Source organism: Perca flavescens, chromosome 17, assembly GCF_004354835.1.
Source record: "Perca flavescens isolate YP-PL-M2 chromosome 17, PFLA_1.0, whole genome shotgun sequence".
Lineage (NCBI taxonomy): Eukaryota > Metazoa > Chordata > Actinopteri > Perciformes > Percidae > Perca > Perca flavescens.
The window spans coordinates 17,037,182-17,058,254 of NC_041347.1; the positions used below are offsets into that span (position 1 = coordinate 17,037,182).

Sequence of the window (21,073 nt, forward strand, 5' to 3'; positions counted from 1 at the left end):
AAATTTGAATATGTCTGCCAGTAAGCGAAGTGCAGTTGAAAGGGGCTGTTACAGGTCTTTAGATGCACAGGGAGGAAAGAAAGGAAATGGGCTCAGTGACCTTTTGCAAGTGATTTCCCCAGTGTTCAAACAGCAGCATGAAAGCCAGGCTTGTTTCTGAAGTCTGGCGCAAAATGTCAATTGCAACTTATCCCACCAGCCCAAGGATGTAGTTTGAAAGTGGATTCTAGAGTCACTGCACATCAATGGCGGGACTCTATGGGGTCTCTGTACCTTTTTATTCAAGTAATGGCTTCTCTTGATTCTGTCGGTTTTTACCTTCAGTTAATGTCACTACGTAATCTGGGTGTACTCCATTGCAAAACAAAGACGTGACACATACTGAATATGTACATCAAGGAAATATGTGCAAGTACACATCCAAGTACAGGAATGGAACTATGCTGTAACTTTCCCAACACCATGTGGAATCCCCTTTTTGTCCAGGTTGAGGAAATCAATTGAATTACTCTGCTTTTTTCTGAGGAAGTATGCATTAAATACAGACTAGTTTGTCGTATTTGAGGGGACTAGGTAAAGAGGATGAGGAAATCGGAGGGTTTTTACACGGTCACTGAAAAACAAAACTGTACTATGGATATAACTGTATTTGTACTATAACTAGCTTGTTCAATAACTGTGGGTTTACCCTGCTGAACCAGTCCTGTCATGTTCAGCTGATTGAACACAATCAGTATCACATCCCTGTTATATTTGACTAAGACCAGAGAGCAAACAAAGTTAATTTAGGAAGGCTGGGTTATTGAATACACCTCTATCAGACCTAACCTGAATAAATGACTCCAGCTACACAAATATGCACATGAATCGATCTCATCACAAGCATGCCCATGACGCAAGTATTACACACTGACCTGATAAATAATATTTTGCTAAGATAAAACACTAGGAAACTTAGTGTCACCAGCTCAAACACAACTGTGCATTTAAACACCCACGGTGTGTGGATAGAATTTCCACTTACTTATTGTGTAAATATAGTGTAGTGTTTAAAAATATGTCACTTATACGCACATACAAAACACCCAACATGGTTTCTGTTTGTATATGCCGGACAGCAAACTTCCAGTGTGTCTGCTTCGTCGTCATCTCTCATCTCGACAGCTGTTCGTGGCCTGTGGGGGAATTCCTGGTTCCTCGAGTAGACACAGCCTTTCCCCTGCTTACTTTATGGGAACAGGGGCAGGGCCAGTCAGATGGTTTTCCTCAGAAACTATTATGTGTTGATTCACTGTGAGGGGGCGTGCTGTTCACCACTCCCACTGTTTCCTTCTTACTGGGAAGTGACTGTCAGGCTTACCGAACGGAGGGAGCGTATGAAAAACAGATAGAGAGGAGGGAGGGCGACTGATGGGTGATGTGAAAGGTGGTGGTATTTAAGGTTCGTTGCTCTGAATGTCAGACAGTATGCCGTATCCTTCCTTGGGACTTGAAGGACATGGGAGAGCGAGCAGAACATGCAGGTGAACCGGGGAGGGATGGCTTACTGTATGTTCATTCAGTTTAGAGAGACTTGCTGCTGATTCAATGCTAAAACATCTTTTGGTTGAGATGGGACTGCTGAAGAGTGTTTAAAGCTCGACCCTGCAAGAGCACTGTCCCGGGAGGCCTTTTATGAGGAGATGTATTTATATGTCCAAGATCTGGAGAGAAAGGTTTCAGTGAATGACTGGGGTAAGTATATAGTTAGAAAACGATCTCAAATTGCTCAAAGTATGATCAATTTAAAAAATATATATACTGGACACATTTGATCTAAAACTGTCAGAAATGCCTTTACAGAACTACAAGCTACAAAATGTCAACATGTTTTAAGTTGTGAAATTCTTGGATTAGTTAGAAAAGAGTTTTCACAAAGAAATACCAACTTCCACATTTTCTGAGCACTAGCAGATGAAGGGTGTTAATGCTGTCCTCATACTATGTTATTAATGAGCCTGATCTTTCTGTTAGAGCTGTTTAAACTAGTGCAGGCTTTAAGACTGAACGCATTCCCTCATAGGGGAATTATTTTCTGTAATAGACCGTGGAACCGGTTGTTTCCCAGTCCAATGGCCGGAAAGATAGGAGTTTCCTGAACGTGTTCAGGTGTGGCTTTCCTCAGAAAGTTCATTGTACTCTATTGCATGTATCCTAAACGAATGTACACTCATACTGAATAAACCCCAGTGACTGAGATAACATTGAGGAATTATCTCACTGTACTGTCACTGTAACTGACTCCAGGCCTTGAACAAGGTGATTTTGCAGGTCGTTTAATATCAAACTTACGTTAAATGAGTCAGATACATCGACCAAGTCTATGTCAGTAATCACACTGTCCCAAAGTTCTTTTCCTGGGAGTGTATAGCCATAAATGATGAGTCATTTCATGCTTTAACCAGAGCACTATCACCAGTGCTTGCATCAGCCCAGTGGATAGACTTTCATTTCAGTGGTTGAGAAGCATTTCAAGAAGTACTTAGGTTAGAATGGTTGGATTTCCTCAGATAACCCTGAAACTCTCCATAGGCTCTGTCTAACCACAGCATTGGATCCATTCAATCATAATGGCATTCTGGAGGTTTGTTTCCCACTTTGGTTTTTATTTCACTTACATAAAAATGCCTCTCTATCTGTTGCCAATTTATGAAAAGGTCTGTTTTAAATTACATAATGCACTACTGTATAATGCAAATGCCAACTGTGATAGATCACTGTTTAAGTTGAACTTTAGTTGCCATTGTAATGGTCTCTTGCTCAATCTTCCAACGAAAAAAGTAGGGCTGACGTTATCTCATCACCACCCCACATTTCTTGAGAAATAGGGAAGGTCATGAGTGACTTAACCTTAATGTGCTGCTCAACATCTTGAAGATTGTATATCTTAACCCCACTTTTATTGTTGAATACGAAACTCTTTATGTTGTTTTATTGATTGTGCATGGTTTTATTTGGGTTTTATTTCATTAAGACAGTAGTAAACTGAGTTGAAAATTACATTGATATAAGGATCATTCGAGGTTCCTGAGGACCAACTTTTGATAAGTGCTGTACTATGAGAACTGAATTCCATAGATGGTGGCGTCTTCAGGTGTCATCTATGGGCTCAGTTCTTTTGGAATGGTACTAGTTTGTCAGCCTTACTGCACACCAACAGAGAGCGGAAATCATGACCATCAGAATGGATTAATACTTGTGTGGTTGCATGTCTACGCATTATTTTTGTTGTGTTTGTGTATATTGTTACCTTTCTTCAAATGATGATTGAGGAATTAATTTCAAATTTAATATAACATTACTGTGAATAAAATAAACTTGTAAATTACCAATCAGAGTTTATCAAGCATATTGTATATTGTTAATAAAATAAATCAAAGTTAATTATTTACTCTACTGTAATTTGTTGACTCATGATATTTCAGTTGAATTTTAAAATAGGCTACTGCAACATTTTAATACAGTACAAAGACTGACAATGATTTTCAGAAATACAGGGGCTACCATGCAACATACAACCCACACATGCAGACCACTTTTTTTTCAGATCTTATCTCAGCTTTAGTTCCATAAAAATCTGCAGCCATGTCAGTTAGATGACTTATAAACAATAGCCAACATCCTTTTCAATTACAATATCATGGGGATCTAACAAAACGTCCAGCTGCAACTATTGAAGTACAAAATACAAAACAGCATGTTGTTATGTAGACTTTTAAGAGAGGAAGACAAAAGCATAGATAGTTGTAGTATACCAGTACTGGTTTAAAGCAGTTTTTCGAGATACCCGTAGTGTCTCAAAGTTATTCATGTATACGCCATGCACTGTCCTCGGGCCCTCCTAATAAACTCTGTACTTATACATATGTCTCCCACATGGCTTGAACAATATTACAGAATAAGGGCTTTAGTAGTGGTTTTATTTTCACCATCCTGGTTTGCTAAAGTTCCTAGTCTTCAGGCTCCAGGTATGGCTGTGTATAGCGATAATAGGCAGAAAAAGATGGCTGCTGTACCACTGGATGTGTAGAGTGAGGAAACCAGTTGGCTTATAAAACATTACTTCACTACCGTTGCTCTACTCTTACCTTCAGTATTATGAAAGAGATGACAATGCCGTGATTATCAGGGGATTTTTTTTAACTATAAGTTCCTCACCTCAGCATGTTGTTTTTTCTCTCATGAGAAGTGTCTGCGAATGCATATTTTTATGTTTCTGAAATAAATAAATAGCATTCTACAAATATAGGCACTCCTTCCCTGTTATCACTCATTTAGGATACAATAAGGCCTTTGCCTGTGGCTCAAATATAGTCAGTTGACTATGATATGCACCCTCATGCCAACATTACATAAATTCTATTTTCTAATTAAATAATGATTTGAGGATTTTAATTCAAAACATGCACTATACCGCGTGTACAGTGTACAGTACAGGGGTCACAGTAGGCTACATTTACTACATTAACTTAGTTAACTCAGAAGGGAAATTATTTACTTTTACTTTCTGATTTGAAACCAGGTGATTTTTATTGGATCAGCTCATAAAACATGATGCATTGTTACAGATTAAACAACCTAATAAGGATGCTAAAATTAAACCAACTACAACATTAAAATTATGATTACATGTTAATGCATCAGTATTTACAATACAATAGTAAAACGTATACTCTCACATGGGCAATTTTTATGTTTACTGATAATACCTCTCTAGCCTACTAATTCAGCTCATAATACCTCTGTACTTTTACTCAAGTAAAATGTTGGATCCAGGGCTTAAGAAGAGTGTTGTTACATTTGATATTGCAATAGAAATAGTCAGAGCCATGTCTTTCTCTATCACTCTGGCAATAGTTATTCGTTAGTTGAGCTTTTGTTTACCAGTTTGGTTCATCCGTCCATCATTTGGCCACTGAAAAACTTTAAAACCGCGACCCCCTTGATTGACAGTTTATCAGCCAATCACAATCATCAGAAAATCTACACAAACTTAAAACCTCATTCTTCATTGGCCATAAGTAGTCGTCAATCATTAAGTCACTATACCCATCCAACCAATTGGGAGGTACTTTTTTTTTGTAGAGAACGAGCAGCGAGCAACAGGCTGTGTCCCACTGCCCCTGCTGAGAGTACCACAGCGGTCGGTGTTAAACCTGTATTTTGTCGGTCAACATTTGTAGTGTGAAGCCTTTGTGATTTAGTGTTTTCTCGTTTTTGTTGAACTGGGGCTAGATAGCAGAAGATAACTGCATATACGTTGTTGTTTTTTTTTAGAATAACCAGATTTGTTGCAGGCCGTGGCATGGATGAGGTACGGCCTACCAGTGGTGCTCAAGCCCACGGACTGGTGCCGCTGTTTCCTCCTGGACTGCAGGCTATCTACGGGGAATGCCGGCGTCTTTACCCCGAGCAGGCCAACCCGCTCCAAGTTACAGCCATTGTAAAATATTGGTAGGTACCCCGTATTATTATTGTTGTTGTTGTTGTTGTTTGCCTGACAAATTTATAAGCCATACGTTTGTGGGACAAGTTTATATAACGTTAGTGATGCTTAGCTAGACGTTTAGCCAATAGTTAGCTGCTAAGCTAATGTTAACTTTTCAACTAACTAGCTACGTCCAAGAGCCCTTCTGTAAGTAACTGCCACTTTTGTTTCGGGGTGTTTAAGGTGTCATTCATTTAATTTAAATGTAGCTCACTACTTTTATAAGTTATGGTCTTTACATAGGTGTACTTAAGAGTAAACGCGGTCCACTGAAAACAATAACAATTTTTGACCTGGCCGATGGTTTTCATTTTATGCTTCTCACAGGTTAGGGGGGACCTGACCCGTTAGACTACATCAGTATGTATAGGAGTACGGGCTGTCCAGCTCAGGACATCCAGGAGCATTGGCACTATGTCAGCTTTGGACTGAGTGACCTGTATGGGGATAATAGGGTTCATGAGTAAGTACGCTAATGTAAATACTTGACTTCCTGTTGCACAGAGGAGTTGGGGTAATTTCAACACGTTTGATGAAATGGATGTATATATATATATAATATGTGTATATGTATATATATAATATGTGTATATGTATATATATAATATGTGTATATGTATATATATATGTATATGTATATGTATATATATGTATATGTATGTATGTATGTATGTATGCATATGTATGTATATATGCATATGCATATATGCATATGCAACACACACACTCTCACCTAAAGTAGTATTAGGAGCACCCTACTAATACCGTGTTTGACCCCCTTTCACCTTCAGAACTTCCTTAATTTTTTGTTGCATTGATTCAACAAGGTGCTGGAAGCATTCTTTAGAAATGTCGGCCCATATTGATAGGATAGCATCTTGTAGTTGATGGAGATTTGTGGGATGCACATCCAGGGCACGTAGCTCCCGTTCCACCACATCCCAAAGATGTTCTATTAGGCTGAGATCTGGTGACCGTGGGGGCCATTTCAGTACAGTGAATTCATTGTCCCGTTCAAGAAACCAATTTGAAATGATTTGAGCTTTGTGACGTGGTGCATCATCCTGCTGGAAGTAGCCATTAGAGGATGGGTACATGGTGGTCATAAAGGGATGGACATGGTCAGAAACGATGCTCAGGTAGGCTGTGGCATTTAATCAATGCCCAATTGGTTCTAAGGGGCCTAAAGTGTGCCAAGAAAACATCCCCACACCATTACACCACTACCAGCAGCCTGTACAGTGGTAACAAGGCATGACGGATCTGTGTTCTCATTCTGTTTGCGCCAACTTCTGACTCTACCATCTGAATGTCTCAACAGAAATTGAGACTCATCAGACCAGGCAACATTTTTCCAGTCTTCAACTGTCCAATTTTGGTGAGCTTGTGCAAATTGTAGCCTCATTTTCCTATTTTTAGTGGAGATGAGTGGTAGCCAGTGGCGTCTTCTGCTGGTGTAGCCCATCCGCCTCAAGGTTGTTCATGTTGTGGCTTCACAAATGCTTTGCTGCATACCCCGGTTGTAACGAGTGGTTATTTGAGTCAAAGTTGATCTTCTATCAGCTGGAATCAGTCGGCCCATTCTCCTCTGACCTCTAGCATCAACATGGCATTTTCACCCACAGGACTGCAGCATACTGGATGTTTTTTTTTTTTTCAGACCATTCTTTGTAAATCCTAGAAATGGTTGTGTGTGAGAAAATCCCAGTAACTGAGCAGATTGGGAAAAACTCAAACCAGCCTGTCCGGCACCAACAACCATGCCACGCTCAAAGTTGCTTATGTCACCTTTCTTTCCCATTCTGACATGCAGTTTGGAGTTAAGGAGATTGTCTAGACCTGGACCACACCCCTAAATGCATTGAAGCTGCTGCCATGTGATTGGTTGATTAGATCATTGCATTAATGAGAAATCTTACAGGTGTTCCTAATAATCCTTTAGGTGTATGTATGTATGTATATTTGTGTGTGTGAAAACCGTGGGAAGTCTGTACATCACATCAGGCCTTTTTTAAGTTATGCCAAATATTTGCTTATGTCAGGAGCCCTTAGAGTAGACCACCTTCTGACTTATTCAAGCATTGGGATTTTTACACCGCTCATGTATATAATAAATAAAAGTACAGCTCCTGTTATTTTGTTTACTCAGTTTCTTATTGTTTGTGTCTGTGTTAGATTCACAGGGGCAGACGGGCCCAGTGGGTTTGGTTTTGAGCTCACCTTTAGACTCAAACGAGAGACGGGAGAGACTGCACCACCAACCTGGCCGGCTGAACTTATGCAAGGCTTGGCTCGCTATGTGTTCCAGTCAGGTAAAAGCACAGGGTTTATGGGGGGTTCAATATAAATGAAATAAAGCTCTTCTTCTTGTATCTTTGCATGGAGTAAGCTACACTATAACATCCCAAGATCAAGGCAAGCATTTGTTCTCATACTCTATTGCAGGGGTCTTCAACCTTTTTTAAGCAAAGGACCCCTTAACAAAGAGAGATGGAGCAAGGACACCCTACTACATTTATTGTATGAAAGGAAGTTGCATAAACTGGGCCTACAATAATGTGTAGGGTGGCCTAAAGCCTTTATACATACATTTTTTGCATAGAATACTAAGCTATTAAAATAGCCTAATAATTGTTGGCATGCTTTTATAAATCTGGTTGTAATGTTAAACATACATGTGGCACAGTGAATCCTTAGGATTAACTATCTGTGGATGGCCTTAGTGACTACCTTACATAAAGGCCAGTAAGCAGTGGGGATTTAAAACAATAATTTGGACGCCCCTTTGCATTGACTCTGACGACCCTCTTTTGAAGATCTATGCTCTATTGGAAAAATAAATTATAAATTGGTTTGAACAACTTTATTGAGGACACTTTTGCAGCAATAATGATGAAGAATTAGGATAATTCATACTCTACATGTTCCAGTGATAAGGGATCTTTTTACATTTAATTTATCGTATTGAAATCACTAAATACTTTTGTATCAAAATTATAGTTGGCTTTGTAAAAAGTTGCATGCTTTTCTTAGTTTAGTTAAAAGTTGTAGCTATTGGTCAGATTAAACAAGCTGTTTTGACCAGAGGTAATGAGAAACCTTGTTAGTTCCTGCCCTACATTCTTCATCCTTCATCTGTAAAATGTTTGACAAAGAGATACACTTTGTTAATAGTCTAGTAAATGATTTACTATCTGCACAGGTTTTGATAGAACACTTCTTTGGCTGCATTGGCATGCCTGCTTGTAACGTCTTTGTGAATGTGAAGAATGTGTTCTTTGTAAAGGTAGCTTGTAATTCCTGTGATACATGCAAGTCTGCTGCAGGCAGCAGTCTTAGGTTTGTTGGAGCTCTGGGTATTCACAGGAAGTCTAATCTCTCCTTTCTTTCCCTTCGCCATTTTAAAAGGATTGTTTTTATGAATGGCAAATGAGACCATTGTTGTAGTGTGTGTGAATATATACTCTGTGTGTAATGGGTATGTAAGGTGCTGCTAAATTCTTTAAATCCTTCAGTCATGTATTATAATGTACACAAGAAAGTGTGGTTGGGTCAGCCGGGGCATTTAAAAGCCATGAAACAGAAGAAGGCTATTCTCTCCAGGCTCCGCTCTTCTTACCACCCAACCCTTCTCTGCTATCCAGCTGGGGTCAATTTGCGCGTGGGTGGGCTGGGCTCCTGAGCTAAATGAAGGCTGATCCTGGCCATCTTCCCCTCTCTTTTCTCCTGCAGTGAATCTGGACTGGGTGCATGTTACCTCCCAAGCAGACAGATTCCTCAGATGTTTTTTTTTTTTTTTTTTTGCCCCAGTTAGTTCTCAATTTTGCTCTGCTCGTTCTCATTCTCTCGCTGATCAGTGTCCCCTCTTTTCTTGTTACTGCAACTTTCTTTTAGCAATTCTGCACCATAAGCTAATGAAAAGTAGGAAAGTAGGACTGCTTCCCACTGGTGGCTAAAGGTACAGGACTCTGCAGACTAAGACTCATGACCATGTTTATTCTAGACAACTTAAAACGGCATATTTATTTTAAAATGAATGTCTACTTTTGTTGTCTCTTTTACAGAAAACACATTTTGTAGTGGCGACCATGTATCGTGGCACAGTCCACTAGACAACAGTGAATCTCGTATCCAGCATATGTTGCTTACAGAGGACCCACAGATGCAACCAGTTCAAACACCATTTGGCTCAGTGAGCTTTCTCCAGGTGACCATGTGATATTCACTTTGTTTAAGTAACTTTAAATCGAGCACTTTTGGGATATTTTTGCCAACTAAATTAAAGCCAATAATGGCCATTTGGACAAAACATGGACTACAAGCACTAGGAAAGATGAAGATGACCATAGCACAGCAATTTTATATCAGTAATGATAATGCAGGACCCATTTAGTTATCCTAAAATTCATTGCATTTGGCCAAAATACCAAACTAAAATAATAAAAGTTAACACATGAAATAAAAACCTTTTGTGTAATCTAAGTAAAAATTCTGTTTTGTTGTCCAGGAAAATGATAGATCTTTGGAGCCCAAGCGTGTGTGTACATACATCTTGTTCTTTTAGTAAGTTTGAGGAAATTAGTTCATTCAGTGTATGTGTTTCTATGGCACAATGTTGTAGTGTCTCGGTATGCTCTTTGCATCAAGTCACATCAACTGTATTGTTAAATGAAAATATTATTATGCAGCTGACTAAACCCACTGTGACATTTAGTTAATATTACATACTGGCATCAAACCTCAATTAAAAATGGTGAAGCGGCAACAGTACACTAACTTATGACAGTGTGTTTTATGCACACATGCTCATTTTTAATGCTCTTCACTGTCTCCTACAGATTGTGGGTGTTTGTACAGAGGAGCTAAAGGCGGCCCAACAGTGGAATGGCCAAGGCATCCTCGAGCTGATGCGTGGAGTCAGAGTGTGAGTACAACTGTGCATCAGTATAGGATTTGGCTAGATAAAGAAGCCATGTTTTTGGGATACTTTATATACTGTGCTGATATTTTCCTTTTGGTTTTATTTTGTTTGTGAAGTGATTAGTCAGAACAACCTAGGTTATTTCTCTATTTTATAGGTTACTATGTCAGTCTTAGCAATTTTAGTATGTGATGGGATACTCATCATTTGGATGTGCAGTAAATATAACTTGACACACCTTAAGTCATTAGCTGTCCTTTTTTTTTTTTTTTTTTTTTTTGCTTGTGATTTGTCCCTATAACCTTAAATGACATAATGCAGACCAGGTCTGCTTTCCTTGTATGGTATTAGCAAATCAAATATAGATTATTTTGTCTATTGTAACACAATATTTAAATTTCCCTCCAAACGGTCAGTCATTGAAGTGAAAACAAAACGCTGTTGCATTGATGCCACTCCTGTGAAGTAAAATGTGTGTCCAGTTTGAGAAATACATTGTGAGAAGGAAGTGAAGCGCTTAGTTACTTGTTCATTTATTAACCCAGTGTTAAACTTGATTAATAGTTAATGCTGTCTGGGACTAATGTTGATGATTGTCCTGTGTACAGAGCTGGTGGTCCCTGGCTAATTACAGACATGAGGAGAGGGGAGACCATTTTTGACATTGATCCACACCTACAAGTAAGGTTCTACACACTCCGCAAAGTGAACTGTATTGTATTTATAGTGTGTGAGATGAGTAGTCGTCTTATGTGCTTGTGCCAGCCAATTGTTGAATATCATCGCAATCCCCTGTTACATTGCGCAATTGGTTTATTGCGACGACCTGGGATTGGATAGATGGTCAGTAAAGGGTATTGGGTAATAAAGTGGAGCTGAGTTGTAAAGAGTTTAGTTGAAAGTGATGCAAAGGAAACAGATTGTCCATATAAAGATATATAAATAATCAATCAATCAAAATGTATTTATATAGCACTTTACAAAACCAGCAGGTATCCAAAGTGCTTAACATCAGAAACACATGTCATACAATAGAAAGAATGAACATAGAAAACAGTAAAATCAGAAAAGGTTACACAGAAACAAAAGAATGAAATTGTCACACCACTGCTATGTATTAAAGGCCAGACAGAACAGATACGTTTTGAGTTTGGACCTAAAAAGAGCTACATCTGTGATAGTGCGAATATCAGGGGGTAATTTGTTCCAGAGTCTCGGGGCAGCAACTGCAAAAGCCTGATCAGCCCAACGTTTATACCTTGACCTAGGCACTTCTAAAACTCGCTGATTTGAAGAACGCAATGACCGGTTGTGCTCCCGCAAAGTTAAAATTTCAGACAAATACTCCGGGGCCAGACCATTTAAGGCCTTAAAAACAAAAACAAAATCTTAAAATATATTCTAAAACGCACAGGGAGCCAGTGTGGAGAACGGGAGAAATATGTGCACGTCAAGGTGTATTTGTTAAAAAGCGAGCAGCAGCATTTTGTACAAGTTGAAGACGTGAGATGGAGGTTTGATTCAGACCAATATAAAGAGCATTCCCGTAATCCAATCTTGAACTGATAAGAGCATGGATCGCCTTTTCTAGATCATGCCTGTTCAGGAAAGGCTTAACTTTAGCCAGGAGACGAAGCTGGAAAAAGCTCATTCTAACAACCTTACTGATCTGGTTGTCAAATTTCATGCTGCAATCAAAAGTAACCCCCAAGTTTTTGACAGATGACCTAATGTAGGATGCCAGAGCTCCCAGATTCGAAGCTGGACCATCTTGCGTGGCTGAAGCACTGAAAATAATACACTCCGTTTTATCTTCATTCAATTTAAGAAAGTTTTCTGAAAGCCACAACTTAATATCAGCGATACAACTAAGCAGGGAATGTAGTGCAACACTGTCATTAGCTTTCATAGGCAAATAGATTTGCAAATCATCTGCGTAACAATGAAATGACTTTATTTTCCTATAATAGCCCCTAAAGGCAACATGTATAAAGAAAACAAAATGGGGCCAAGAATTGAGCCCTGGGGTACCCCACAAGAGAAGAGCAGCTGACGAGGAGAGGTCCCCAATCATGACAGAAAAGCTCCTATTTGCCAAATAGGAGCTAAACCATTTAAGTGCCGAGCCTCTGATGCCTACACAATGTTCAAGGCGAGAGAGGAGGACTGCATGGTCCACTGTGTCAAAAGCTGCTGTGAGGTCTAAAAGCACTAAAACAGTAGGATTCCCGGCATCTACTGACAAGGCAATATCATTATGTACTCTCAACAGTGCAGACTCAGTACTGTGACGTGATCTAAAACCAGATTGAAATTTTTCAAACACAGAGTTCTGCTGTAAAAAGGCTTATAACTGTATAAAAACAACTTTTTCCAAAACCTTTGACAGAAAAGGCAGATGAGACTGGTCTAAAATTGGACAACATTGTGGGGTCAAGATTAGGCTTCTTAAGAAGAGGCCTGACCACAGCATGTTTAAAGGCAGCTGGGACAGAGCCTAAACTAAGACAAGAAATAAAAAAAGTAAGAAGACTCAACCCAATGGTGCAATTTAAAAACCTCCTTCACCATTCTGGCGGGAACAATGTCTAAGGGACAGTTGGTAGGTTTCATGTGTTGTACCACCTCACTAACGTCAGAGAAACTGGCTTAAATTCCTCGAACAAAGCTGAGTGTGCAGGAGAAGCAGGTACAAACAACTTAAAATTAGCACTGCCGTTTGTTCTGACAGATGCTATTTTGTCAATAAAATAACAAAGAAATTTCTCACGTCATGATTGAAATATCTGTCAGAGCAGAGGTGTGTGGATTCACAACAGAGTTTATTACATTAAATAACACTCTGGGTTCATGGCAACTGCCGGCTATGACAGAGGAGAGATGCTGCATCTTTGCCACCTTCACAGCCTTCTGGTATGTGGCTAGACTGTCCCTTAGTAATCCCAGTGAAACATGTAAATTGTCCTTCTTCCATCTTCGTTCAGCTTGTCTGCAATGTTGCCTAAGGGCCCTTGTGGTGTCATTTAGCCACGGGTCTGCCTTAGGTTTAATAGATTTAATCCGATGAGGGGCAACAGAGTCTAGGATTTCAGTGCATGTGGAATGGAACACAGAGAGAATGTTATCTGGGGAAGAGGGAGATACCAGACCATTCTTTACATAAAACTCTGAGCCCACAAATGCAGAAGCAAACTCTCCAGCTGAAGAGGAGGTGATGCAGCGCTGCCTAAAAGCTGAGGAGACAGGCTTAATAGCGGGTGGTGGGACACTGATCTCGAACCTGATGGGGAAGTGATCTGAGATACCAGTTTCTGTTATTTCTGCAAGTGAAACTGAAAGCCCATAGGAGATGATGAGATCCAAGGTGTGGCCAAGATGATGTGTCGGCCCTTCCACACATTTGATTAAGACCAAAAGAGTTCAAAAGTGTTTTAAAATCAAGAGCCAGTGGATTTGACGGACAACACACATGGATATTGAAATCCCCACAAACCAGAAGCTTGTCATATTTAGGAACAACATCAGCTAAAAACTCAGAAAACTCACATATAAAATGCTTGTTGAGTTTTGGTGGGCGATAAACAATGCACACAACACAGGAGAATCCAGATCAGCCACAAACAGCTGAAGCTCGAAGCTATTATAACAGAATGCAGGTAATAATCTGCATCTGTACTCCTCTTTGAAGAGCGTGGCCAGCCCACCACCTCGACCTGACACTCTGGGTGAGTTGAGGAAAGAACAGCTGGGGGGGAGGAGCTCCGAGAAGGCGCTGTCATCACCTGGTTTCAGCCAGGTTTCCGTCAACAACAGAAAGTCCAGCGTATTTGTAGTAAAAAAGTCATTCAATATAAAAGTGTTATTTGTGAGTGATCTAGTGTTGATCAGCGCCATGCGAATCGGGCGCCTTTCAGTCTGTTGGGAAGCACGACTGAGCGGGCGGAGATTCCCATGCATGCAGCCTCGCTTGGAGCGCTTCCTGTTCCAGCAGCGGGCAGACGGGCCCTCGGAGTCCGGTATAGTTGGCCGGAGCCACCGGTAGCTGTGGACCGGAGAACGCCGCAGATTGCAGCCGATAAACTCCGCAGAATTTCCCGGATTGCAGGTGGAGGATGATGCCAGGTACGCTCTGAGCCTGACACGTACTCCTCCTCTCTTGCCGCGTCTCCTGCGGCGATTGTTGCGGAGCGGCAGACGGGTGACGGCGTAGATAGGCTGGTATGGACGCCAGGAAGGGCGGCGGCTGCGTACCAGACTGACCGACAGAGCCGGAGAACGGCACTTTCTCCGCAGATTTACATATACTTAAAAGAGTCAGGCGGTCATACACCAGCAGCGGTGACACATTTCAAGTGACAAACAGTAGAAACAAACAAATCAACAATAATCCCAGCAGAGGTAAGCGGCGAGGCACCCACAACGGCGCCATCTTAAACCTTGTAAATAAATAAAAGGAAGCCATTTATAACTTGCAGTGCTCACTTGGACTGTCCTGGAACAGTGACCCTGACATCTATGAATCATTTTAAACGGAACCCTTCATAGATAATGTAGTGTTTTACAACTATGTCTACATTATTTTGCTTTCTGACAGTATTTAGTGCCCCCTGTTGGCCCCGAAATCTGTATGCAATGTCTTCTTCTCATTTCTGAAAATGTTAACCACATTTGAATTTTCTGTGAGCTAGTGTTGATGATTGCGTATATTTCTTGCTCATCTAAGCAGGAGAGAGTGGACCAGGGTATCGAGGCAGAGGGCTCCAACCTGAGTGGGGTCAGCGCCAAGTGTGTGTGGGACGATCTGAGTCGACCGCCAGAGGATGAGGAGGACAGCCGATCCATCTGCATAGGGTCCCAGCCACGGAGGCTCTCAGACAAAGGTATGCCCGAAGGAATGAAAAGAGTAAAGCCTCTAATTAAGGACCGAGCAGACCCAAAAATGCTTAACCAATCTATACACAGGAGTTCTGGTTTCATGCTGTCAGCAGTGCATGATGGGATAATTCCATGCTGATCTTTGTTTGTGTGTTGACAGACACAGAGCAGATCAGGGAGACTCTGAGAAAAGGACTGGAGTTTAACAGCAAGGCAACACTACCACCCATCAGCAGCCAGAGACAGAGCCACGAGAGACCTCAGTGGGTGTTACACACACACACACACACACACACGTAACATGGGTTTAGCTCAGTACAAGGGTTGCACCAGGATAACTCCCTCCGCCATGTGCAATGACTCACAGGGCAACGGACATCTGATCTCTTATCAGCATGTTTCTTAGTTACCAGCATAATATGGTGGTTTGTCACAAATTTTTTGCCATTTTTCTGTTGAAATGGTTGCGTCATCCGCAAAATCAGGTAACCGCTCCATGAAAGGAGTTGTGAAATCTGTGTCTGTACATTTCCGTTTGCAGACAAAGGCCAAGGAGCTGCCATTTCCTTCACAGTAGCTGTTTTTCCACAGACAGCCATTCTCATATTGATGATTGTACCATATCCAACTTCCTCACTTATATTTCCGTTTTGTTGCATCTTTTTTTTTTTTTCTCTTCCTTGTCGGTTTCTCAGGAGCCGGAAGGACAGTTTGGAGAGTGAGAGTTCAGCAGCCATTGTACCTCATGAGTTGGTCCGTACACGACAGCTGGAGAGCGTCCATTTGAAATTCAACCAAGAGTCAGGCACACTGCTGCCCCTCTGCCTACGGTACTGCACCACTCTCTCTCTTTTACTCCCACACATGATTTTCATCCTTTTGGAATGCCCCGAAGACAGACAGATAAAAAAAAAAAAAAAAAAAAAAAATATATATATATATATATATATATATATATATATATATATATATATATATATATATATATATATATATATATATATATATATATATATAAAAATAAATAAATAAATAAATAAAAATAAAGTCCAAACATTCAGGTTGGATGGGTGCCGCAGAATGTCTTTATAAAACACCAGAGCAAAATCACAAATGACATCTTGAAAAGGGCCTTCTGCAAGTCAGACCCAAACTGATTATCTTTCTTCTACTTTTGATGCCACTTCAAAGTGTCTAGAAATAAAAAGCTAGCCAGTGAAGTATACATAAATGTAACCCGTTACATGAATAAATTGATTGTCATGCATTCATTGTCAGTCAGCTTGTAACTTAAAGAAAGGCTATGCACTGGTCCCCTGTATTTGTCTGGCATGTTTTGTGCAAATTACTTCTTTTCTGACCCTTGACTAACTAGAGAAGTCAGCAAAGGTTATTACTGTACATTGACACCATATTTCAGACACTTGAGTCAACACCGCTCATGTACATTGACTGGCTCTCTTTGCTGCTCACTTACCCAACGACAAGTGCATCAAAGGACAGGAAGTAGCTTTAGATGGACAAAGGTCATAATCTGCTGAAATCCAATGGATCCTCACCATGTCAACCAACTTACATTTAAGTCTCACAAAAATGTTTTTTTTTTTAAAGCAGATAAAAACATGTGCTATGAAAACACAAAACATTCATAAATAAACAGTTATTGCATTACATGCTATGGTGACAAAGCAAATGGTAAAATGCATACAAAGAAGTTTGCAGAATTTTAACATTTGTGTTTTCTCTTTCTCTGATATGCTCTGTGCCTTTTTGAAATGTACACATTCGTTGCTAACCTTTTTTTGTGAATGTGACATTTTTTGCAGACAAAATGCCACTTCCCAAGCAATTACTATTCAATAGGAACTGTAGTTGTTTTTTTTGTTTTGTTTTTGTTTTTTAATGCTCCTCTGGTGATGCTCCTCTGTACAGCCAGGAGACAAACCTATTTTATGTAATCTCTATCTGAGGAAAGAACCAGACCAAAGTTAGCTGACGGAGAGACCTTTTGTGTGAGAGAGGGAGAGATGTGCCGGGAGTGAAGAGTGAGAACACGGTGTAAAGCGCCCAATTATGTGATACTGACATGGGGTGTTATTAGGTCAAATGTTACCTACAAACAATATCCCTTTTTAAAGTGATGGTTCTGAGTAATTTCACCCTAGGGTCCTTTGCACCATGACCTCGAGCCAAACACTCCCCGAGAAGCTTTTTTCACCTGGGTCTAACATTGGGAGAGTTAGCGTAGAGTAGCGTTATCAGCTGAATAGCTTAGCGCAGGGGCTAATGGACCCACGTTTGTATCTGGTAAATGACCCCACTAATAATGCCCGAAATGATACCAAACGTCTACAGTAGTACATATAGGTTATGTACTCATAAAACGATGGATTGGAAAGTTTGTAAGTACACTAGAAGTTTATGAACACTTGCCTGCTGGCTTCTGCTCTCTGCTGTTGTTGCTGCTGCCGGCAGTAAGACGAGTGCTTAGGGACGTCTAAAAATTACAACACCGAAAAGAGATGCAACAAAAATATTTTTTAATTTAACTTCTTTTTACTTGTACCTTGCATAAAAATGCAGGTTCAAGTAAGTGCTGTAGTATAACTAGCAGGAGACAAGTAATAACTAAGATAAATTTGGAAACATTACCTTATTTAATCATTAAATTAATAAATATTTTAGTTTGATCTCTTTTCGGTGTAGTAATTTGTAGACTGCCCTAAGCACTCGTCTAACTGCAGGGTTAGGGTTAGGGTTAGGGGGTTCAGGCAAGTGTTCATAAACTTCTGGTTTACTTACAAACTTTCCAATCCATCGTTTTATGAGTACATAACCTATTTGTACTAGTGTAGAAGTTTGGTATCATTTCGGGCATTATTAGTGGGGTCATTTACGAGATACAGACGTGGGTCCATTAGCCCCTGCGCTAATAAGCTATTCAGTTGATAACGCTACTCTACGCTAACTCTCCCAATGTTAGACCCAGGTGAAAAAAGCTTCTGGGGGGGTGTTTGGCTCGAGGTCATGGTGCAAAGGACCCTAGGGTGAAATTACTCCGAACCATCACTAAGTATCCAAAAAGGTTGTGGGTGATTTTGATTTAATCAAAAAGCCACTATATGTTGTTTCTATCAATGAAATTTGCCTATCACATTTAAATTATCATAATGGCAGCAGATGCAAATAACTAACAGTTTGATTAGTATCTTAAATTATATCTAAATATTTCCAAATGTCCATAAAGTCAAATGAAGAAACATGAGACATAAATTTTCATTATCTTAATAATGTACAAACATTTTAGTCCTTGCAGTGTATTTCTTCAAGAGATTATTTCTTTAAAGCTATTCTGTAAGATGCTGACTGTCACCTTAAGCGATAGCATGTTTTTGTAAATATGAAAATGGGAAACTGGCTATCTTCATCACAAAAACATTTTTATAACTATCCTTTAAAAGCTTGCTAGTAGTTGTCACATGGTAAGAGAAGTATTCTGTTATGGTTCAAATGAGTGAAAACACATTCATGCACTTGTACTGACCTTTTGTAGTTCATACTGTACTGTATTTAATCTGTTACAGGGGCCGGTTGCTCCATGGGAGACACTTCACTTATAAAAGTATCAATGGAGACACAGCCATTACATTTGTGTCTACGGGAGTTGAAGGAGCTTTTGCTACAGAAGAGCATCCATATGCAGCCCATGGCCCCTGGCTTCAGGTATACACATAGACTTGCACATAAACTCAATCTTTCCATATGGTAATTTCATATTTAATGCATTTATTTAAACTTCTGCTCTCTCTGTATAGATATTGTTGACTGAGGAGTTTGTGGAGCAAATGCTTGGGGATTTACAGGAACTTAACACTCGTGAAGAGGTACGTAAACCCCCTTGTATTTAACTTTTATTTTCGGTTTGGTTTTGTTCAACTGCCAGTTTTACCTTGTATATCCTTTCTCTTTGGATAGACAAAGTTACCAAAGGAGTACAGTTGGCCAGAAAAGAAGCTGAAGATCTCTGTCCTACCAGACTCTGTGTTTGATAACCCACTGCAATGAGACAGAGACACTTAATCACCAGCAAACTCCAACAAAACCCCCCCGCAAACACACACTTCCAGAGAGGACCATGTGTGCCACATCTGTGTGTCAGGGCACACAGATGTGGTGTTCCCACACTGGACGGCCAATTTCACTCTTGAAAATGATCTGAGGGATGATCTAAACACTTTGACTGTTACGCATTCTCAGACATTTCTCTGAGGCCTGAATGCTTTTGAGAATGTCAAACCAGCCTGTCCAGATGGTTGACCTGTAAAACAATTATAGGTGACACACTAGTTGTAGGGCAAAACAGGATGTTGTCATTCCTCCAGTAAGGCCTGCCAAGGTCTAAGGTCCAAAATATACGTCACTAATACAGTTGAGAATGCATCCTGTTCTCACCAGACAGTGTCCCAAGCGATAACTGTTGCGGTTCGCAAAAACAGTTTTTATTTATTCCACTGGCCTTAGAAAGGATGGAAAAGTCACATGTTGAACAATTTTATCAGTGTTTCTTTCAATTGAGCTCATGTGTATAGTATATTTACAAATGCTGGTCATTTTTCCCTTATGTGTTTGTGGTCATACCAAAGTTTTAACTGTTGGCAGTTCGCTGCCAATACAGTCTGTGTCATGATTCTCTAATAATGACATGACAGGCTGAACTAAGCTAAACTAATATTCACTGCCTGTTTGTCTGGGATAATCCAACAAGCATCGGACCTGTTTTCCTAGGTATCTGGCAAATGCAGCAGGTATAACCACCTCTTTTCCCCTTAGCCAAGAACAATACACTCCTGTATTGAGTTTCTTTTTTTTTTTCTCTCTCTCTCTCATGATGATGCGTGTTTTAAAGTTATGAAATGAAATGCATCAAAAACTGGGAATCTGTGGTCAGTGTCCTCTTGTGTTGTCTCCGGTAGCCACATGGTTTTGTTCATCAGTAGGACCTGCCTAAAAATGAGTTGGATTAAAATTCCTCAGTGCTTTGTGTTGAAAAAGGAACCCATATTCTTTGGTGACTCTTAATGCTGCCTATGGCTCCTAGATTGTTTGAAATAAATCTGACCTTCAAGGCTGCTGCATTCAGTCTTTTTCTGATACTGTCATTGCATTCCATTTTAAAACAAAAAAAGACTACTTTTACTACAGTTTCTAACAAATGTACTCTTCTACAACGTGTGATGGCTTATTATTTTTGTTTGTATTTTTCTATTAAGAGTGACAAATGTAAAGTTTAGACACCGTTAATATGGTATTTTGTAATTACTTTTGTTATGAATGAACTGCCTGATTGTAATCCCAAGTGCATTAAAGCGTGTAGCTATTTACACAAATAAAGATGGAACACTAATGCACAAATACAGAGGATCTTATTTCATTTAAATATGTTGTATCTAAATGGATGCTTTTATCCATGCTTTTATCCAGCTATGCAATGTCAACATGGTGGTTGATGTGTATACAGTATATTAGGTTGATACACTGGATTATTCTATTTTTGGTGTTCCTATTAATGCCTGTAATCCTATAATGGTGATTATTTAATGAATAATAAAATATATGCTTATTTATATGATTTCTTATAAAATATATGAAAATATTGCACATTTTATAAAGGGTTTAACATATGGCATACATAACTGTTTTCAATGTTTCCAGTCATGCACTAACCCTCTCATGGGCCCCTGGGGGCCTCT

General features: G+C 39.8%; 1 protein-coding gene across 5 annotated transcripts; it reads left to right on the forward strand.

Annotated features, from left to right (window-relative positions):
• Positions 1-1,393: 1,393 nt before the first annotated feature.
• Positions 1,394-20,737, forward strand: sufu (suppressor of fused homolog (Drosophila)). 5 transcript variants are annotated; one of them, XM_028603304.1, is made up of 13 exons: positions 1,394-1,734; positions 5,317-5,493; positions 5,855-5,990; positions 7,703-7,839; positions 9,592-9,734; positions 10,366-10,451; positions 11,057-11,129; positions 15,172-15,328; positions 15,484-15,586; positions 16,019-16,153; positions 18,908-19,046; positions 19,139-19,207; positions 19,299-20,737. In XM_028603304.1, the coding sequence occupies exons 3-13, from the start codon at positions 5,890-5,892 to the stop codon at positions 19,386-19,388; spliced, it is 1,233 nt and encodes a 410-aa protein (XP_028459105.1). In that variant the 5' UTR covers positions 1,394-1,734; positions 5,317-5,493; positions 5,855-5,889; the 3' UTR covers positions 19,389-20,737. The 5 variants fall into 5 exon arrangements, with proteins under 5 accessions (XP_028459105.1, XP_028459106.1, XP_028459109.1 ...); XM_028603305.1 differs by having other exon boundaries at positions 1,394-1,523; XM_028603308.1 differs by lacking the exon at positions 1,394-1,734 and adding an exon at positions 3,478-5,182 and having other exon boundaries at positions 15,175-15,328.
• Positions 20,738-21,073: the final 336 nt, after the last annotated feature.